Genomic DNA, 22975 nt, shown 5'->3' on the forward strand with positions numbered 1-22975 from the left:
CACGAATCCCAGCAAACGGTTCGGTCCCACAGAGTTGGCCTTCTTCGGGTCCCGTCGACTAAACAATGTCGTCTGGCAGGACCCAGGGGAACAGCCTTCTCTGTGGCGGCTCCGACCCTCTGGAACCAGCTCCCCCCTGAGATTAGGATTGCCCCCACCCTCCTTGCCTTTCGCAAACTCCTTAAAACCCACCTCTGCCGTCAGGCATGGGGGAACTGAAACATCTCCCCCTTGCCCATGTTGTTTTGGTGTTTGATTGATTGTGTGCTTGTTTTTATATATTCTGGGGTTGTTTTTATGAATTTTTTAGCTTAAAATTGTAATTGGATTGGTGGTTATTGGATTTGTCATTATGTACTGTTTTGCCATTGTTGTGAGCCGCCACGAGTCTGTGGAGAGGGGCAGCATATAAATCCAATAAATCTAATCTAATCTAATCTAATCTCCACGATTGATCTCTCCAGGTTCCTAAGAGGCCAGTAAGGGGCGTACATAAGTGCACTGGTGTGCTTTTCGTCCCCTGTCCAATTGTCTTTCCTTTCTCTCGCTTATCATATATATTTTCTTTCTTTCATATATCCTCTCCTCTAAGTTCACTTTACCCTTATATATATTACTACATGTCTATTTTCTTCCTATGTATTTGTGTATTGGACAAATGAATAAATAAAAATAAATAAAACTATTTTTAGGGCACTATTTTTCAGTTGCACCAGGAGCAACAGATGGAAACTGACCAAAGAGAGATTCAACCTGGTAATAAGGAAGAACTTTCTGACGGTGAGGGAGATCAACCAATGGAACGGCCTGCCAGCTGAGTTTGTGAATGTCTCAACTCTTGACATAGTCAAAAAGAGATTGGACTGCCATCTGACTGGGGTGCTGTAGAGTCTCCTATTTGAGCAGGGGATTGGACTAGATGATCTGCAAGGTCCCTTTCAACTTGAATGAATGGATAGAAAGATGCAAAGCATCTGTTTAATTTTATGATAGACACATTAAAAACTCCCTTTTTATGACCTCGTAATTCCTTAATTTGGGGTACAGTCCGGGCAACTGGATGGAGCTGAGCATTTACTGGCCAGATGCCATTTCTAAGCCACACAGTTTATAGCAAATATTTTTTCTTTGTATCCTAGGAGAGAAACATCTACCATTACCTAGGATTGAACTCTCAACTTTCTGAGTGGGACATGAGCGTTTTACCACACTGCTCTTATGATAAATTTAAAAAATCATTTTTTAAAAAAAAATCAATTTTTTTTGCATTTATCTGTGATACATATATAACTGCACAAAATATGATTTGTATCTTTTATAGTCTGTAAGAAAATTGAATTCTTTAAGATCTAGTTTGAAAATAAATCAGAAGGTCAGGTTTGACTCACTTGGAAAGTTCAGACAAAAGAAAGTTGGTAATTTAAAACAGGATACAAAAAGTGATTAGTCCTGCTATACAGGTTTGCTAAGTATTTGTGTGTGTATTTTTAGGTGTATTGTTTTGTTTCTGTCTTAGAAATGATGAATCTCCTGTTTCAGTTTAAACAGTATTGTTCTGGTTAACTTTGTGTTAATGAAAGAGTTGCAAAACTCTGAAATTTCATGTGGGTTACAATCATATATTTATCTCTTAAGAGCTAAGTCCCATAAACTCAATTACCATACTTTAAGCAGATAATATATATTGCACTGTCAAATATTGTGTATATGACAAATCTAAGATTAGGCAAAGGTCCCATGGAAGGACTAGAAGAACTGCATGTTGAAATAGCTAAATGGACCTCTCTTTTTGTATCTTTAGTTAATTAATTTAATTAAATGAAGTGTAATTCAGTTTAATATTATGCCTGCCATAGCAGATTTAATTAAGAAAATGGAAATATATATTTGTCACAGGCAGAATTTAAAGTTGAGCATGCTACTTCATCACTATTACATTAGTCATGACGAAAACAACAGTATAAAAGAGAAGGGCCGTATATGAGAAACATATTTACTTTCTTAAAGAATAATGTGAATTTCTCATGTAATATAAACAGAACTCTCTATTAGCAGCACAAATCATTTATTATCCTTTTGTCAAAAATTTCATTTCTTCCTGTATACAATGGTGATTTTTTTTAACCTCTTCTTACTAATCACTTTCCTCTGGCTTAAGTTTTGGACCTCGGAAGATTGACATGATAAATGTGACAAAAAGTAACTGTACTTTAAGAAATATGTAAATTTTGAATGGAGGAAAGGCTGTATGCTAAAAATTATTTTGGGGGGAGGGGGGAAGGTTTTTTTATTTTTGTCCACTTTTAGACAGTGCCTGATATACAGTGCCTCATATACAGTGATACCTCTACTTACGAACTTAATTTGTTCTGTGACGAGGTTCGTAAGTAGAAAAGTTCATAAGAAGATGCAACTTTTCCCATAGCAATCAATGTAAAAGGAAATAATGCATGCAAACCCATCCCAAAACTCGCCGTTTGTTTCCCCACACTTGCCAGCACCACTGCGATGGTCCACCTCCAGACTTCCATTGCTGGCCAAAGCACCTGTCATTCTGCTGTAGGGATCCCCCCTTTGCTTGCCCCCGCTGGGAATCCCTGCATTTCTTGCTCACCGACCGTCCAAAGCGCATGTCATTCTACTGCAGGGATCCCCCTCAAGAAGCCTTCCCTGGACCCAGCCGTGCTTAATAACTACCGTCCAGTCTACCATCCAGTCGAAAAGGTGGTGTCGCTCCAGCTCCAGCGATCCTTGGAAGAAGCCGATTATCTAGGCCCTCAACAGTCAGGATTCAGGCCTGGCTACAACACAGAAGCTGATTTGGTCGTGCTGATGGATGATCTCTGGTGGGCCCAGGACAGGGGTTTATCATCTGTCCTGGTGCTTCTTGACCTCTCAGCAGTTTTCGATACCATTGACCATGGTATCCTTCTGCGCCGGCTGGAGGGGCTGGGAATGGGAGGCACTGTTCTTCAGTAGTTCTCCTCCTATCTCTCAGTTCGGTAGCAGTCGGTGTTAGTGGGGAGTCAGAGGTCAACCTCTAGGTGGGGTGCCTTAGGGGTCGGTCCTCTCCCCCCTGCTATTTAATATCTACATGAAACTGCTGGGTGAGATCATCCAAGGGGATGGGGTGAGGTATCATCAGTACGCTGATTATACCCAGTTGTACATCTCCACCCCATGTCCAGTCAGCGAAGCAGTGGAAGTGAAGTGCCGGTGCCTGAAGGCTGTTGGGGTCTGGATGGGTATCAACAAGCTCAAACTCAACCCTGACAAGACGGAGTGGCTCTGGGTTTTGCCTCCCAAGGACAATGCCATCTGTCCGTCCATTACCGTGGGAGGGGGAATTATTGACCCTATTTCTATTCTATTTATTAGATTTGTATGCCACCCCTCTCTGAAGACTCGGATCAGCTCACAACAATAAAACAGTACAAATCCAATTGATTAAAACAATTTAAAAACCCTTAATATAAAAAGCAATCATATATCTCATATAAACCATACATAACAGAAATGGCCCAGGGGAAACAATTTCCCCATGCCTGACGACAGAGGTGGGTTTTAAGTAGTTTACGAAATGTAAGGGGGGTGGAGGCAATCCTAATCTCTGGGGGAGTTGATTCCAGAGGGTCGGGGCCACCACAGAGATGGATCTTCCCCTGGGTCCTGCCAGACGACATTGTTTCGTCGACGGGACCCAGAGAAGGCCAGCTCTGTGGGACCTAACTAGTCACTGGGATTTGTGCGGGAGAAGGCGGCCCCGGAGATATTCTGGTCCGATGCCATGAAGGGCTTTATAGGTCATAACCAACACTTTGAATTGTGACTGGAAACTGATCAGCAACCAATGCAGACTGTGAGTGTTGGTGTAACATGGACATACCTAGGGAAGCCCATGATTGCTCTCGCAGCTGCATTCTGCACGATCTGAAGTTTCCAAACACTCTTCAGAGGTTGCCCCATGTAGAGAGCATTACAGTAGTCGAACCTCGAGGTGATGAAGGCATGAGTGACTGTGAGCAGTGACTCCTGGTCCAGGTAGGGCTGCAACTGGTGCACCAGGTGAACCTGGGCAAACGTCCCCCTCACCACAGCTGAAAGATGGTTCTCTATTGTGAGCTGTGGATCGAGGAGGACAAGTTGCAGACCTCTCTGAGGTCAATAATTCCCCCCCCCCTGGGTAATGGACCAACAGATGGAATTGTCCTTGGGAGGCAAGACCCACTCCATCTTATTAGGGTTGAGTTTGAGTCTGTTGACACCCATCCAGACCCTAACAGCCTCCAGGCACTGGCACATCACTCCCACTGCTTCATTGAAGCAAAGGGGAACCCCGAAAGCAGAATGACAGGCGCTTTGGCCAGCAACAGAAGTCTGGAGGCAGAGTATCCCAGTGGCGCCAGAAAGAGGGGGCAAGCAAAGGGAAATCCCTGCAGCTAAAAGACAGGCACTTCAGCCGGCAACAGAAGTCCGGAGATGGAGCATCCCAGCAGCGCCAGCTCAGGTTCGTAAGTGGAAAATGGTTCGTGAGAAGAGGTAAAAAAAATCTTAAACACCCGGTTCATATCTCAAAAAGTTTGTCAGTAGAGGCATTCATAAGTAGAGGTGCTGTTCTGCTTTCTGGTAGAACTTTAGCTATTACAAATAACTCTTACTAAATACAGTAGTTCATAAACAAAGAAACTCCATCTTTATTCTCTTCCCTTCCGTATTCAAAATACAGTTCATACTAGCACATTCCTCTTCCTCCCGTTATCTTTCTTAATTGCATTCCTCATGCATTCCTCCCAGCCTCCTCCATTTAACAAGATTTATGTACTCACAGCATGATTCAAAAACAGCAGAAATGACTGTAAAATAACACAGAATGCATTTGCTTGCTTGGGAGCTGAACGGAAACACCTTTCTTTTTATCCCTACAACATTGAAACTCCACCCTTCTTCCCCACTGACCCACTGATGTACCAAATACATCACTCCAGTATTTAACCCATTCCTCCCCTTAATATCTTCTTCCAAACACCTGTTCCTTATGTTTTTGGACCCTTCTGAATTTAGGATTGACCCAGCAAACGTCTGATTCTTCCTCGCTGATTCTGGACTGATAGCAACATCCTGTGGCTGGCCTCCCACCTGTTCTACTACCTGTAACCCCAGGCCCACCATTAATTCATAAACACTATCTGTATCCGAGTCCTCAAGTTCTTCATCATCCTCCAACTGACCAGGAGTATGTACAACAGGTACCACTGTATCTTCAATCTTCATTACAATACAATGAATTTACATTTACATTCAGTATTTATCATCCCACAAAATGCTGCCTCCACTACTTGGAAAACTTTCGTATAAACTTTTTCAATATCTTTATACAGACTAACAATATTATTTGCTATTAGTAACTCATCTATTTGCTTTCCCTTATCTATTAAATTTTATTACATTTAGGCCAAAGTGATTATTTTCAATTGTCATGCATCCTTATTTACTTCTTTAAAATTTCTTTACCCTTATCATATACTAATTGCCCTTCAAAAAGAAAAAAATACTCTTAAATGTTAATAATCCATACTTTGTCATCCAAATTTTACAATATATTATCATAACCATGTCATTCCCAAGGAAAGAAAGGAAAGCAAATTATATCAATTAAATCTACTTAAATTCTATCATTACATATCAACACAATCAATTTATTAGAACATTATTCAATTCTTAATAAAAATATAGTATAATCATCTTCCCTACTCTATTTATACTGTATTTTTTCACTGTAAACCCAGTATAATCATCTTCTTATATTTTTCACTGTAAACCCAGTATAATCATCTTCCCTAATCTATTTATATCTTTTCACTGTAAACCCAGTGTAATCATCTTTCCTAATCTATTTATATTTTCCAGTGTGTCCTTTCTTATACCATTTATTTCATAATTGCTATATTTCAATATTTCATCATCATCAATAAATTGATTATGGTCTGTTTCTAAATTAACTAAAAAACCTTTGTTTATTTTGATGATTTATTAAAGCTTTCTGAATTTTTATCTTTAATTATCACAATCCATATTCTATAATTCCCAAGAGTAGTATTTAATTCATTGTCCTTCTTCGTTCACCATCCTTTCTTCCCATTAATTCATGCAATATAATATAAGAATAAAGTATAGTAACAGTATAAATCAAGACAGCATCAAGCATAAATTCATCTCAAAAAACAATTATTCTGCTCAATTTATAGATTTTTAAATCTTAGTCCTATTCACTCTGTGTATTTCTTTTTCTTTTACCCTTCCTTCCATTGAATTTCCCAATTCCATAAGAACATATTATAAGAGCCATACAATTTCAAATAGATATTGATAATAAATTCATCCATTTATCAAATCAATTATTATTTTGTAATTTTCTCACTGTCCAAATCTTCTTTCTTCTATTCTTCTTCTTTCTTTACCACATCTGTCCATGGTATAATAGCATACATAGCATAATTAGATGTTCTCTCATCATATTCAGTATATTTGCTTTACTCAGACAGTTCCTAGATTTTTCCTATCGTCCAACAGTCACATCTGATATACTTTTTTTCTCACAGGTAAACAAATAAGGTTCTTTGCATCTTCACTACAGTAGATAAGTGTTCCCAAAACAAAGTCAGCATTTGTCAGAAAATAAATCGAAAATTTCTCTTGTAATGACTCCTCCAACCAGCAAATTCCATAGAGTTCCTTAAAATTATTTCCTTACTTGAAAGATTAAATTTATTGACAAATAAAAAGAAAATCAATCTTGTTAAAAAAAAATTAGGATATTACTGTAATTCAATTTATATATCTTTACTTGTTAAATCCACTTTTGGGTTCTCGTTGTTTCAGAAGCTTTCCCTATCACCTCACCGCAGATACAACTGCTTCCTTCCATTTCCGGCTAATATTTTCCACTTCCAAAATAAGCTTAAAAAACAATCTCAGACCTCTATTTAGCCATTTCACTCACCAGCACAGTTTTAAGTTCCTCCTTAACCTTTCCAGCATAGTTCTCTTCCCAGGTGTTCCCTTGCTGCTTCAATCCTTGCATTGCGGTGTTGGTACCACAACTTGAGTCAGACGATTGAGTCGGTGCCACAGCCTAGACGATTTCGCAGCCGCTTCGTCTGGAGGGAATGCCGACCCCAAACCAGACCCCTGGCAGTGACCCCATCTTCACCTCCCCTCTAGGGAGGATCTAGCCTGGTTCCATAGGAACCAGGACCCCCAGGCAGTGGGGATTCGGAGATCCCCCACAGACAAAAGGAAACTCCGCGTCTCTACGTCCATTGGGCCTGCCCCTCTCTCCTATATACTAAAAATTCAATCATCATAAAAAGTGAGCTCATATTTAGCAGATCCAGGGAAGAAATCAGACATAAACAGAGAAGCTAAAGTATGTGTGAAGAAGAACTCATGTTCTATCACAGCATTTCCAGGTAGAATTTTTAAAATCTCATGCCTGAGATCCCAGAAAGTAATGGGCAATTAACATAAAAGGATGTCCTAAATAAATTAGGGAATTGACTCATGAAGATGAGCCTCCTTCTGTAAGTGAAGGTCTAGGACAGTGATGGTGAACCTTTTTTTCCTTGGGTGCTGAAAGAACGTGTGTGCACACTATCGTACATGCACGAGTGCCCACACCCATAATTCAATGCCTGGAAAGGGCAAAAACAGCTTCCCCCTGTCCCCCCGGAGGCCCTTGGGAGGCCAGAAATGGCCTGTTTCCCAAATTCTGGTGGGCCCAGTAGGCTTGTGTTTTGCACTCCCCAGGCTCCAAATGCTTCCCTGGAGCTGGGGAAGGGTAAAACTGCCCTCTCCTATCCCCCAGAGGCTCTCTGGAAGCCAAAAATGCCCTCCCAGAGTCTCTATACGAGCCAAAAATCAGCTGGCTGGCACACACACGCACCTTAGAGCTGAGCTAGGAAACGGTTCACATGCCAGCAGATATGGTTCCGCATGCCACCTGTGGCACCCATGCCATAGGTTCACCATCACTGGTCTAGGAGCATCCAACAGTTCTACCCTCTTTTGAATGTGTAGTAGAAGAACAACTGCCCAATAAACTAAAATATCAAAACAAAAATGAAGTAATAGGGGGGGGGTTCCTATCACTAAATGTTACTACTCTTTTGCATCTTCTTGAATGAAGATAAATGGAAAAAGCTGAAATCCTTCTGAATTGTTCTTCCACCATTTTCCTATTATTTTTAATTAAATGAAAGTAAATCTAATTGAGAGTCTATTTGAAAGCAGTTTTTTGCTGTCTTTTTTCCTATCTGTGCATACTTATGTACATAGTACAGTGATCCCCCGCTCGTTGCGAGGGTTCCGTTCCAGGACCCCCCGCAACGAGCGGGTTTTCGCGAAGTAGCGCTGCGGAAGTAAAAACACCATCTGCGCATGTGCAGATGGTGTTTTTAACTTCCGCAGCGCTAGCGAGGAGCCGAAGATTGGGGGCGGCGCGGCTGTTTTAAAACGTCGCCGCCGGCATGGGGGGCTTCCTAGCAGCCCCCCAAACACGGGTTGGGGGTCCGGGGGGTGCTGGCAAGCCCCCCATGCCGGCGGCGACGTTTTAAAACAGCCGCGCCGCCCCCAATCTTCGGCTCCTCGCTAGCGGGCTTTCGAGATGAGTCCTGAAGCGAATTCGCTTCAGGACTCAGCTCGAAAGCGGCGAGAGCTAGCGCCCAGCCCCGTGACATTCGCTTTCCTGCCGCCGGCAGCTGAGTGATCCTGGGCTCCTTCGCAACCTCGGAGAGCTTCCTGGGCATGAAAGCTCACGAAAACCAGGAAGCTCTCTGAGGTTGCGAAGGAGCCCACGATCACTCGACTGCAAGCGGGAGGAAGGCGAATCCCACGGGGCTGGGCTCGGTTATCCCCCCGGCTCCCCTCCTACCAGCCCCGCCGCGGAAGGCTCCATTCTGTTCCCTGAATGGAGACCGCCGGCCGCTCAATCGGGCCGGCAGGGAACAGAATGGAGCGTTCCGCGGCGGGGCTGCTATGGGGGGGGGGAGACGAGCCCAGCCCCGTGACATTCGTTTTCCTGCCGCCGGCAGCCGAGTGATCCTGGGCTCCTTCGCAACCTCGGAGAGCTTCCTGGGCATGAAAGCTCACGAAAACCAGGAAGCTCTCTGAGGTTGCGAAGGAGCCCACGATCACTCGGCTGCAAGCGGGAGGAATGCGAATCCCACGGGGCTGGGCTCGGTTATCCCCCCGGCTCCCCTCCTACCAGCCCCGCCGCGGAAGGCTCCATTCTGTTCCCTGAATGGAGACCGCCGGCCGCTCAATCGGGCCGGCAGGGAACAGAATGGAGCGTTCCGCGGCGGGGCTGCTATGGGGGGGGAGACGAGCCCAGCCCCGTGACATTCGTTTTCCTGCCGCCGGCAGCCGAGTGATCCTGGGCTCCTTCGCAACCTCGGAGAGCTTCCTGGGCATGAAAGCTCACGAAAACCAGGAAGCTCTCTGAGGTTGCGAAGGAGCCCACGATCACTCGGCTGCCGGCGGCAGGAAAACGAATGTCACGGGGCTGGGCTCGTCTCCCCCCCCCCATAGCAGCCCCGCCGCGGAACGCTCCATTCTGTTCCCTGAATCACTTTGAATCCAGCAGCTTCTGCTGGATACGGGCGGTGGGTGGGACGAGCGGTGAGGAAGCCAGGGGCTGTGGCAGCTCGCCCCCCCATCGCCCGTATCCAACAGAAGCGGCGGGATTCAAAGTGCTGGGGTGGGGGGGGTGTCCCGACAGCCCCCCACCCCAGCACTTTGAATCCAGCAGCTTCTGCTGGATACGGGCGGTGGGTGGGACGAGCGGTGCGGAAGCCAGGGGTGTGGCAGCTCGCCCCCCATCGCCCGTATCCAGCAGAAGCGGCGGGATTCAAAGGGATTCAAGGCTAACTTCTGCGCTTGGCTTGAGGACTCAGCTGGGAAGCGGCACGGGTGTTTTAAAAGGTCTCCGCCGGCATGGGGGGCTTCCTACCCCCCCCGAACCCCCAACCCGGGTTTGGGGGGGTGCTAAGAAGCCCCCCATGCCGGCGGAGACCTTTTAAAACACCCGTGCCGCTTCCCAACTGAGTCCCGAAGCCAAACGAACCCGGGTGGCCGGGCGAGCAGCGAGCAAATGGCGGGTGGCCGGGCGAAGGGCGGGCGAACGGAGGGCGAGCGGGTGCTGGGGGGGCTTCTCGCCCTCCCGCCAGCAAGAGGGGAAAGACCCAGGGAAGCCGCCCAGCAGCTGATCTGCCCGGCGGGGAACACCATCTACGCATGTGTGGCCATAGGAAAAAAGGGCGCACATGCGCAGATGGTGTTTTTACTTCCGGGTTGAAAAATCGCGATGTAGCCCATTCGCAATGGTCGGGGACGCAATAACCGGGGGATCACTGTATATGCATTTGGATTTGTTATAGAGGTTCTGTTTTTGGCAATAACAGAAAAATATTTTCCAGTGTATTCTGAATTTTTTTCCCAGGTTTCTAATTTAGTTTATTAATGATATTTAATCCAAGTATAATCAGATACAACTATCCAAACACGTCCCCGTGGTCATGTGGCCAGCATGGTAAAACGCCAAAGGCGCATGGAGCGCTGTTACCTCCCCACTAAAGTTGTTCCTATTTACCTATTTGTATGTGCTTTCGAACTGCTAGGTTGGCAGAAGCTGGTATGAGTAATAGGAGCTCATTCAACTGCTGACCTTCTGAGTGTCTTAGCCATTACGTTCCTTTCATCTATCTATCCATCCATCCATCCATCCATCCATTTATCTATCTATTCATGCGTGCACACAATATATAATGCAGTCTCCCAGGTGAAACGATTTCTTTTAATGAGGAATTGTGCCAAATGACAAAATGATAAGTATATATACAGTATAGTCATTCAATAAAACAGTGTGCATATTCCTGTCGGTTAATAAGTGGCATTCAATTATGACCAAGGGAAAGAAAAAAGAAGCAACTTATTAAATGAAGTTACATTTACGGCAGCCTTTCTTAATCGATTTACCATGGAAGAACCTTTGAAATAATTTTCAGGCCCTACAGTCAAAATGTGAAAATTCCCACAGTTGCAACATTAACACATAAACATATTTTTTCAATACAATAGCTAAGGTTCCAAAGAAACCCAGATGGCTACCGGTACATGATGGACCATATTCAATTTGAGATTATGGATAAAAGGATGAATTCATTAATGAAACTGACTTGCAACAACTGATGGGACGATGGGACAAGGTATGATGATATATGGCGAGTAGAATCCGAGACCAAGCTACAAGGAATAAATTGGAATCACTCTATGTCGTCTGGTAGGACCCAGGGGAAGAGCCTTCTCTGTGGTGGCCCCAACCCTCTGGAATCAACTCCCCATGGAGATTAGGACTGCCCCCACCCTCCTTGCCTTTTGCAAACTCCTCAAAACCCACTTCTGTCGTCAGGCATGGGGAAATTGATTCCCCTGGGCCGTTTCCGTTTTATGTATGGTCTGTATGAGATGTATTATTGTTTTTTATATTAAGGGTTTTTAATTTGTTTTAATGATTCGATTTGTATTGTGTCCTGTTGTGAGCCGCTCCGAGTCTTCGGAGAGGGGCGGCATACAAATCTAATAAACAAATACATAAATAAATAAATAATATGTCAACAGATATTTTGCTCTTCAGTTAAAAGGGTATATACAAGAAACACCCCCGATTTGGTGGTGCGGTGTGAATGCTTGTCTGGTGGTGGGCACTACTCACAGAGCACCTGTTTTATGTTGTGTGTGTGTTCATATTTCAAAAAAAATCAATTAAAATAATATTTTTTTAAAAAAAGAACCGCAGATGGCCTAGAAATTAGAAAATCCCCTTTTCCTAAAGTCTTAGAAAAGACTCTTTAAACTTGTTATTACAGGGTGTCTGGGGAAAAGCATTTTGAAATTCCCTGATATTTTCCTGACATTGGCCTGTAACTCGTAATCTAGTTAAGGTGCAATTGTAGATGATGTTATATCAAAGGGCTAAGCCGTGGAGAAATATCGGTAGCTGAGGATGCAAGTTGTTGCCACAGTTATGCTAATTTTTTGCTTGACTCTGCCAGGCAGTGTGATCTAGGTTTGTTTCTTTTACATGATTTCCCTCTGACTTTTAAACATTTTAATAGTTTGGTTTTCCCCCCCGATTTATTCCGATTTTTTTCATGAATTCCCTGATAATCCCCGAACCACCAATTTCACTGATAATTCCCTGATTTCTCTGTTTTCCAGGTGTGATGGGCACCCTGTACTTAAAACCTATAGCCAATTGCCATATTTGCAACCAACATGTTAAAATAATGTATTTTTCTACTCATTTTCCATATATTTTTGGGTTGTGTTGACTTTGTGATATTGGGTACTTTACATACATTGATTTTAATATAGAAATTGGGCTATGCTAATAATTTTTGAAAATTAATATTTAACAAAAGCATGGCAATAAGTTTACATATATAACATACAGCATGTATGTCTAACACAATACTGCTATAAATCCATAGAAAATTATACCCAATCACTTACCCCACATAAGGCCTGTTAGACCAGAGGGCACCAGGGCTGACAGGAAAGGAGGCGAGATGAAGTTCTGTCAACAGTATTCCAAACTTCAGCACCATTGACAACAGCAGAAACAGGACAGCAACCAGACATCTGAAAGCTCCTTTTATAGTTGAGCTTTCAGACTGGCAACCAATAAGGGTGCTCCTTTTTCCCACTTGCCAGCTGCCTGCGTTTTAGCCAATCAGGCTGGACTTGCAGCCAGCTTGGTCTTTTTGGCGGCATTATAAATCCGAGGAGTTTATAATCCTCACCTCCCAGATGGTATATGTATAGTCAGCAAGGTACACTGGCCACATCATCTCTGCCCTGACCACCTCAGTTCAGAGCCAGCGGCTGAAGAATGAGGAACTGGTTGTGAATCTTTCGGAACTCCCTTTAACCTGGCCATGGATTCTCCCAGAGATGAAAGCACCCTGCAGGAACGCTAGGCGATGAACACCTCTTGGGGCTCAGCGATGGTGGGAGCTCGGGACAGGTAGCCAGGGCTCCAGAGCGGGTGGTAACTCCTGGGAAGGCTTGGGTTTGGTCTGCCGGTGCAGGTTCCACACAGGGGACCTCTTGTCTCAATCCAGGCACAATTCAAAGTGCTGGTTATGACCTACAAAGCCTTACATGGCTTAGGACCAAATTACCTACTGGACTGTCTTCTGCCTCATGCACCCCAGTGACCGGTTAGGTCCCACAGAGTCAGCCTTCTCCAGGTCCCATCAGCCAGACAATGTCCTCTGGCAGAGCCTAAGGAAAGAGCCTTCTCTGTGGTGGCCCCAACCCTCTGGAACGAACTCCTTCCGGAGATACGTACCATCCACTCCCTCCTGGTCTTTCGTAAAGCTCTGAAGACCTACCTCTGCCGGTGGACATGGGGACTGGGAGAGATGAGATTGTCTCTGGACTATGTTGTGAATGATTGAATTGAATGAATAGGAATGACTGCATATCGGGGGTTTTACGATTTAATTAATAATTCCTTTTTAAACATTAGATTTCTTCATACCTATTGTTTTCATTATTATTATTTATTGGATTTGTATGCCCCTCTCCGCAGATACTACTATGTTATATGCCACCCTGAGTCACTTCGAGAAGGGCGGCATAAAAGTCGAATAAGTAAGTAAGTAAGTAAGTAAATAAATAAATAGGTAGGTAGGTAGGTAGGGTAATATGCCGGGAGTGTCAGGGAGTAATGCAAACTCTGCAGAGGGGACCTTCGTCTCAATTGGTTAATGTGCCAATGCCATAGCTAGCCATCAAGGACCTGGACCCTGTAAGAGCAGGGTCCAGTTAATTGAGTCACATGCCCTGGCAGCCATTAATGACTGGCTCCTAAATTAAGGGCGAATATTGCATCCCCCACATTCTCTGGGCTGTCAGTCGGGAACTGATGACAATCCAGTGTCGAAGTTGGGGTGCAGTCTAATTGGGTCTAGAGACATCAGCCCATTAGTAACTCTGCAGGACTAATGCCGGTGGCCTGACATGAAGTGGTGTGTTGGGCTAAAAGGTATGTGCACATGCTGTCGTGCCAGCTGCTATGCCCCTTTAGCTACCCAATGTAGCTAATAGTAAGCATCCTTGTTGAATAGAGAGCTCGTGTTGTCTGGCTATGAATGGTTGCAATTCAGAAGCCACCCCCTGTGTTCCCAATCCAATACCTGAGACAAAACAGGGATGATCATGAGGGATACTATCTGTCTGACAGAAATAGGGCTCTTTAACTCCTCAATGAAGAAACTGAGGCTGCAGGGACCAAGTCCACTATAGGCAGGGGAGAGGGGCAGTGACTCAGAGCATCTGCGTGTCCTAACAACTTGCCCCGGCTATAATGCAACTGGCAGCTATAACCAGCCTAGAATTCTGTCCAGCGGGATAGATGAGCAGATATCATCTAGATATGGCGATCCCCAGCTAGTAAGCCCAAGACTTATGGTTGGTTACTAAATGAAAGGGCTCTACATATATATAATCATGGAATTTATGAAAGTCTGTCACGCAAGCAAGGGCCTCCCTATCTAGCTGGCTGTTCAGCCTGAGACATTGTCCTGGAATAACATGCTATGGGGGCCTCTGATCTGTTGGGTAAAATGTGGTTAAGCACAGACCCCACTCAATATGGTGAAGCATCACAAGCCAAGCGCAAGGGAAATTTTTTCGCTGTATTGGACAAGGACAGTTTACAAGGTCAACAGGTCCTTGACTGCCTGGAAAGCCTTGGCTGTGGGGGAACCCCACTGCCAAGTAGCATCTAGCAGCCTGTGTAATGGCTCAGCCACAGAAGCCTTATGAGGCAAAAAAATGGCTTAGAAACTGAGCAGGCCCAAGAAGGCCTACAGCTGAGCCCTAGACCCAGGAGTAGGAGCATTCGTAATTTGGATGGGGTTGGGTGGATGCTGGAGGCATCAATGAGGAACCTCAAAAATTTGACTCTGGGTACTCCAATCATACACTTGTGAAATTTAAGGCTGGCCTGTCTAAAGTGGAGAACAGCCCTCAGTTAAGAGAGGTTGGTCTGAGAGGTAGCAGAGATGAGTACATCATCAAGTAAGGCACTACCCCCTGCAACCCTGGAGGAGGCATTCCATGAGGCACTGGAAGATGCCGGGGACTATGCTAACTCCAAACTGGAGATGCTTGAACTTAGAAGCCCCCTGATAGGTGATGATGGTTTGAGCCATGGCAATGGCCTCATCTACTGGCAGCTGCTGATAAGCTTGGGTGAGATCCATTTTGGCAAATACAGACCCCTGGCCCAAGGAATGCAAGAGATGTTGCAGTCCACCTGGCACCAGGTAGGGGTTTGCCTGAAGGGCCTTATTGAGGATTGCCTTGTAATCTACACAGATCCTAATGGACCCGTCCTGCTTTAGGGGAATAACTATAGGGTTCTCCCATTTGAAATGGTTCATTACTTCTAATACCCCCTGGACAATCAGCTGATCTAGTTCTAAATCAACTTTGGGGTAAGGGCAAGGGGACCCACCTAGATTTTAAATGGATAGGGGATATCTGGGGGTCCAAATTAAAGGAAATGGGTATAGTGGCTCAGGCTGATGTCGAACACCTGTGCAAATTCTGATGTAATGTTGTCAAGTGCATCAGGGGTTGTCAAGTGGATGCCAGACACTGTGAGTCCCAGAGTGTAGAACCAATCGAGGCACAGAACGGATGGCAATTGTCCATTCACCACAGTGACAGGAGGCCTGAAAAGCCTTATGAGAAATCTGTAACAAGCCACAGCCAACAGTTGGAATCAATTTGCCCTAGTAGTCCTTGAGAGTGATGGGGCAAGACTGTAGTCACTGTTTGGTGAAATGGGGCAACAACTTGATTATTGTGGCCCACGAGATAAGGGACCTGGGAGAGCCAATGTCCACCTCTATCTTGCATGGACTGAAAGATACAATTTGGAAGAGGAGGTTGCTGGAGAGGCTTGGCTAATCTCCTCAGCTGAAGGATTGTTAACTGTTAACTTTGGCAACAGAGAAACAGTCTTCCTTGCAATTAGATGGCCTTTGATAGGGTGTCCTTTGGTTGGATGGTTCTGGTGGCCCTTCCACACTTATTGCCACAATTATGGCATGTAGCGGAGCAGAACCTACAATCAACCCTGTTGTGGTTCCCCCCCCCACAGCCAAGGCAGGAAGATTGAGGTGGTTTTGCAATAGGAGTTCTTTTGTTTTCAGCCTTGAGGCAGAAGACATCTTCCTTCTCCTCAGATAGGTGAGCAAAGTCTGTGTCCTCGTGGTGGACCGTTTGGCTTCTGCTGGGCAGTGAGCTAGAGGGAAGGTACCTCTGCAATTCAGTGGCTAAATGCTCAGATAGTTCTGAAGCTCTGGCTATCTTGGGAAGTCTGTAGGTTCAGCTCTGTGTGGGCTAAAAGTCAATGTTACAGCCTGAAGTTTCTAACCCCACTGGCCAGTCGATCCAGCAAGAGATCATTCAGGTCTGTAAACTGACAGTTCAGGGAGGCTGTGTGAAGGGCAGGCATGTATTCATTAATAAACCCTCCTTCTTTCTGGAATCTATGATGAAAGGCACCCTGTGTGAGATGGGGTAGGAGAGTACTGGTTAGGAAGTTTCTCTAAGACTGTCTCTCATGGCACCGTATAGACCAGTGTTTTTCAACCAGTGTGCCGCGGCACACTAGTGTGCCGTGAGACATGGTCAGGTGTGCCGCGAAGCTCAGAGAGAGAAAGAAAGCAAGAGAGAAAGAAAGCAAGAGAGAGAGAGAGAGAGAGAGAAAGAGAACAAGAGAGAGAGAAAGCAAGAGAAAGAGAGAGAACAAGAGAAAGAAAGCAAGAGAAAGAGGTAGGTAGGGAGGGAGAGAGAAAGAGCAAAAAAGAGGAAGGAAGAGAAAGAAAGGGATGGAGAGAGAAAGAAGGGAGAGAAAGAGGGAGGGAGAGAGAAATAGAGCAAAAGGGAGGAAGAGAGAGAGATAATTTTATTGTCCAAACTTTTTTTAGCCCCCACCCTCCTCCCGCTCAATGTGCCCTAGGGTTTCGTAAATGTAAAAAATGTGCCGCGGCTCAAAAAAGGTTGAAAATCACTGGTATAGACGGCCTGAGGGGCTGCTAAAGTCCGTGCTGTGGCAAACATTTCTCTGCCACAGGAACTGAGAAAATAGCCCAGCTTTCTGGTACTGGAGAGTTCCGTGAAGTCATTAGCACGGAGGACACAATTAAAGAACATGAGGTTATCGTCCCATGTCTCCAAAGGAGTGATAGCTGGTAGGGGGGCCATCGCAACAAAGGCGGATTCGGGTGGCAGGCACCTAGCAACCTCTCGTCACTCTGGCTAGTAACTAGCTCTGAAGTGATTCATCTCAGCATGACTCAGCTGTGAGGTGCTCCAGCTCAAAGAGTCTTAGCTTCCTGGGGGAAACACCAGCCGTTCAGTCAGAAGTTCCACTCCTCGTCACCAGTGTTAGATTGGAGGGCAACAGGGCTGACAGGAATGAAGGTGAGATGAAATTCTGTCAACAGTAACACTTTATTCCATACTTCAGCCCCACAGGCAACAGCAGAAACAGAACAGCAACCAGCCATCTGACAGCTCCTTTTATAGTCAAGCTGTCAGACTGGCAACCAATCATGACGCTGCTTTTCCCCGCTTGCTGGCTACCTGCATTTTAGCCAGTTAGGCTAGACTTGAAGCCGGCTTGGTCTTTTTGGCGGCAGCGTAAGTCTGAAGACTTTACAAGGATTTTTCGACACCAATTTTATTAAAGCTCATATAAGATTTCCCAGCAACAAAAATAATTTGTATGAACATGTATTGATTTTTGCAGACCCAAAGCAACCAATTCCTAAAAAAAATAATATTAGGAATAATTGGAATTAGGAATAATAATTTACCTGCTCGTTACATACTAATTTTATGCATAATGGAATAAGTCTTATATTAGATCTAATAAATATAACCTTAAAATAGCACATTGTGTGAAAGCTTTTGCATTCTGCATTCTTCTTACGATGATAGGATGGATAGATTTCTTTTGCTTGCCTGTTTGCATCCACATATAAGTACCCAAACTGTTTTGTATTTAGCATCTATAAAGACATATGGCAAACCTGCAAACTTGAATTTTTATAGTTGATCCTAATAAAATTATGGACATAACTACTGTTTAGTCTGCTGATGTGATTAAAGCACCAATCAAGAAGTTAGAAAGCATGAGTTCTAGTTCAATCATAGGCACAAAGCCAGTTGTGTGATCTTGGGCCAGTATCTTTCCCTCAACACTAGGAAGGAGGCAATGACAACCCACTTTTGAAACCTTGCCAAGAAAAGCGCAGAGGCTTGTCCAGACAGTGGTCAGGAGTCAAAACTAACTCAAAAGCACCAAAAAGCATATTTTGTGTCTTTTTTACACAAGTTTATACAGTATATTATTTTTTCAAACCTAATACATATTTACTTAAGAGGTTACATTAACAAAGCAAAACTAGGACACAATTCCAGGTAAGGGAGAACCAGAAAAAGGTGTGTGAAAAAGGTGCTTCTTCCTGCTTGAAAAATTCATGAAGCAGGACGTCCTCTTTCCTGAAAAATAGTTGCTTTAATAAGAAATACTACAAACTTAAAATGTTATTCATCCTCTTTCCCATGGAGATTCTCAACCCTAAAAGTTTTGGCTGCCTGTTTTGTTTTTCCCATCAACTTTGAGGTCAGAGTCAGCCATGAAAAAGAGTAACCTCTTCCCATGAGCAATTGAGTGCCAAACTGCTCTCACCTCCTCTTTCTCCCCTTAGGGAACTAAGAGTTTTCGGCCAACACTTACTCCCTTCTGCACCCTTCAGAGCGTGAGAACCAGGCAAATGGCCTAGAGAGAGTCCCAGCAGCGGAAGCAGGCTCGTTCCTCAGCTCCGCCAGGCATGAGACAAGGAGAAGGAAGAGCCTGCGGAAAACTTTCACCCTGCTTCCTGATAAGAAACAAGGAAGCAGAGCCATTTCCACTGGAGGGAAAGGACAGTGTTTTTCTATGCACACAACATTTGGGCCTGAAGTTTTTCAGGTGAAGCTGAAGCCCAGGTGGCTTCTACTTACTTGATGTCTTCCCAGACTTCTGGGCCATAATTCCGAATCACCAGCAGCTCCAAGGCGTGATTGACAAAACCATACTGTCAAAGATAAAAGCAGGAAAAAGTCTTTTGTGACTGCAAGGCTTTGGAGCACTCAAGAGTAGCAAAGCGCAAGAAGGGACAAAACCAGGTTGGGTTTCAAAGAAGCAAGAGAATAGGTGGAAAGCTGGCATCTGCCCCTTCACCTACTCCAGGTATTTAATGCTTAGTCAAGACAAATTTGAATGCCCCACTGAAGGCGGAGCTATTAAAAATTGCACAGAAGGGCGGGGGGGGGGGAGTGCAATGCGAGAGTAATCCGGACTAGGGCGAATAGGAAGGAGCAGGATGGGCCGCTGCATCCCTGCTTCCGCCTGTACCCCTTTCTCCTTCGGAGCTCTTCTCTTCCTAACTCCTCCCCCTTCGTCTCCCCCTTCAGCACCGCGCATCTTTTCCTTCCCCACCTTTACTGCTAAAGACGACTCAGCACCCTCCGATGGGCCCTTGGAAGCGTCGCCTTTACACTCACCATCGCGCCTGCGGTCTATCCCTCCCCAGCTTCGCGGGGATAACGTTCCAGCAGCGGCTTAGCGAGGCAAAGACTGAACAGAAAGCCAGCAGCAGCTCGGCGCACCAGCCGCCCCCGCGGGCACTCTCTGATTGTCACCGAGCCGTAGCCAATCGTAAGATCAGCCAGGAGGGTGACTTCCAATCAGAAGCAGAGGAGGAATTTGGGTGCTCTTCTGGCTCCGGGCGAGGGACGAGAGAAGCCAAATGAGGAAAATTGATTAGAGGGTATGAGAATGTGGGCCGACGTATACAAAACTCGCAAAGGCGTGAATCTCTCGGCTGTGGCAAGAGAGGAGAAATGTTTACATGCGATGCCCCCAAAGCTGTGAGAACAGGATCTTCCCTGTTGCGCACACTCATACTGCTTCCCCCAGTAATATTAGATGCTGCCCAGTCGCCTTAGTTACCTGCTTGCTTTTTTCTGATTGATATAGAGATGTACCTTTCTAGAAATTGCTGTGCTTGAATGGAGTCAATTCTACCTATGATTTCTAGTCCAGGAAGTACAGTATATACATTCTTGTAATGGAAATCTGCTACATTTATTTATTAAAGTTTATTTTATTTATTTATTAAATTTCTTTGCCGTCCATCTCACCTCAAGGATACTCTGGATTGCTTACAACATTAAAATTGAAGCTATAAATATATGAATAAATATATAACATCACTTTAAAATTAAAAATACAATTGATAACTAAAGATGAGGAGAAAGTGAGGAGACCATGGGAGAGAGGAAGGAACGGCTATTAGTTGAGCAACTACCAGTTTGAAATTTCCCCATTGGAGACCCAAGCCAATTGGCAGAGCCAAATCTTTAGGCTTTTGCGGAAGTTTCATTGATGCAACAAGCTCATGGAGGGTGACTGTTGATCCGTAGATATTCTGCCCTATCAAGAACTAGACATTACAGATTGTCCCTTTACAGTCTCTTTCAGTTCATTTCAGTTGCCAATTGACAACAGAGATGTGGATACTACTGTAGCTTAAATCTCGTTAATAATTGCATAGGAAAGAGCCAAGCTGACAGCACTCAACTGAAATTATAATTGCAGCTGAATGACCTGGATTAACAACACTAGCATGGACTCTTTGCAAAAATAAAGGGGGGGGGAATGCTGTGATTATATACCAAATTGCTTCATCATTAAAGTGAACATTAAAAACCGGGGCTAAAAACCATAACATTTACAAAAATTATATCTGTACATAGATAAGTAAAACAAGGAAAAGAAATATGAACCACTTCATTACTGAATTACAACTTTCCCAACTGTCATGCTGTGGGAAGCCACCACCACTGCGCCTCCTAGAGCAGTGTTTTTCAACCGGTGTGCAGCGGCACACTAGTGTGCCGCGAGACATGGTCAGGTGTGCCGCGAGGCGGTTCGCCCCCCCCCCGCTATTGCCCCCCCGCCGCCGCCGCTATTGGCACCCTCCCACGGGAGGCCGGCAAAGGTTGCTTTGAAAGTCGGCCCCCTCGCGCCCATGGCTTCTTGTCACTTCCCCAAAGCACCGTCGCTTCCCCGAAAGCGCACTCTTCATCTCCCTGCCAGCCCGCGGGGGGGGGGCGGGGAGGTGCCGGCAGCAGAAGGGAAGGGAGCCGCAGCTGCCCCTGCCTCCCCACGGTGCCTCCGGCCCCCTCGGCCTTTCGACGCTGCCCCCCGCCCGCCCCCTCTCCTCCGCTGTCTCCTGCCTTTCGGCGTGGCTCCTCCCGCACCCGGAACGCAGGAGACAAAAAATGGCCCAACTCTCGTTCTCTCTCCGTTCTCAGCGGAGGCCAGGGAAGGTAATATTCAATGTCAGGAGCGCGCGGGCAGTTTCGCGCGCTCCCTACCCCCCTGCTAGCCACTCGGAATATTCAAAATAAGAAAAACCTTCGCCGATGAAGGCTTTTCTTATTTTGAATATTCCGAGCGGCTAGCAGGGGGGTAGGGAGCACGCGCAACCGCCCGCGTGCTCCCGACATTGAATATCACCTTCGCTGGCCTCCGCTGAGAAGAACGGAGAGAGAACGAGAGTGAGTGACAGCAACAGACAGCAAGATAGAGAGAAAGTGAGAAAGAGAGAGAGAGAACGGGGGGAGAGAAAGAAATAGCAAGAGAGAGAACAAGAGAGAGAAAGAGTGTGAGAAAGAAAACAAGAGAGAGAAAGCAAGAGAGAGAGAAAACGAGAGAAAGTGAGAAAAAGAGAGAAAGAGGGAGGGAGAGAGAAAGAGAGAGAGAGAAAGAACAAGAGAGAGAGAAAGAAAATAAGAGAACAAGAGAGAGAGAGAGAAAATAAGAGAAAAAGAGATAGCAAGAGAGAGAGAAAGCAAGAGAGACAGATAGGGAGAGGAAAGGAGAGAGAGAAATGAGAACAAAAAGGGGAGAAAAAAGGAGAAATGATTGAGGCAGAGAATGAGAGGAGAGAGAAACAAAAGAGAGAGAGAGGGGTGATTCTTGAAGCATATGGTAAAAAGCACCCAAATAATAAGAAATGCCCCCCAGCCCACACCTCTTTTTAAAAAGAATAAAAGAGAAAAAAACCCAGCCCTCAACTGGTTTTGGAAATGGTATACACACACACACATAAGGGGGGGAGAGAGACAGGGATGGAAAAAGAGGAGAAGTGAGAGGGAAAAGGAATGAGGGAAAAAGGGAGGAAGAGAGAGAAATGACAAACATGAGAGAGAAAAGGGGGAAAGACAGGAGAAGTACCCAGAAATGAGATATAAATTTGAGTAGGGATGATTGATGATCGACTGTATTTATAAGGGGATGTTACATGGGATTGTATATACGAGGGGGTTATGTATGTATGTATGCATGTATGTATGTATGTATGTATGTATGTATGTATGTATGTATGCATTTATTTATTTATTTATTTATTTATTTATTTATTTATTTATTTATTTATTTATTTATTTAATTTGTGTCATTTTGGTTGGTGGTGTGCCCCAGGATTTTGTAAATGTAAAAAATGTGCCGCGGCTCAAAAAAGGTTGAAAATCACTGTCCTAGAGAATGAAGTATTTTGGAGAATATTAAAAGAGGCAGAATATTATATTTCTCCAAAGGAGAAATGGACAAAAATCTTAACAAAGACAGAAAGCAGCCCCAGTCTTCCTGGCATAGCCTGAAACAGAAGCCTCAAGTCTTTACAAATGAATGTTTCTGTGCCTTCAGCCCAGCTCCCCAAGAGTCGATTTGATTAAGAATTTAAATTTCTCCAAGGAAAGAGTATGACATTTAGAACAT

At 44.9% G+C, this 22975-nt stretch overlaps 1 protein-coding gene across 1 annotated transcript in view; it reads right to left on the bottom strand.

Annotated features, from left to right (window-relative positions):
• The window catches only part of GUCY1B1 (guanylate cyclase 1 soluble subunit beta 1), a 92548-nt gene extending 72717 nt beyond the window's left edge, over positions 1–19831 (bottom strand). Inside the window, exons 1-2 of the mRNA XM_070757307.1 lie at positions 19693–19831; positions 19150–19223 (exon numbers count right to left, since the gene is read on the bottom strand). Coding sequence (XP_070613408.1) covers positions 19150–19223; positions 19693–19695 — 77 coding nt within the window. The 5' untranslated portion in view covers positions 19696–19831. The remainder of the gene's footprint in view (positions 1–19149; positions 19224–19692) is intronic.
• Between the last annotated feature and the right edge of the window lie 3144 nt (positions 19832–22975).

This window comes from Erythrolamprus reginae, chromosome 7, assembly GCF_031021105.1.
Source record: "Erythrolamprus reginae isolate rEryReg1 chromosome 7, rEryReg1.hap1, whole genome shotgun sequence".
In the NCBI taxonomy this organism is placed as follows: domain Eukaryota; kingdom Metazoa; phylum Chordata; class Lepidosauria; order Squamata; family Dipsadidae; genus Erythrolamprus; species Erythrolamprus reginae.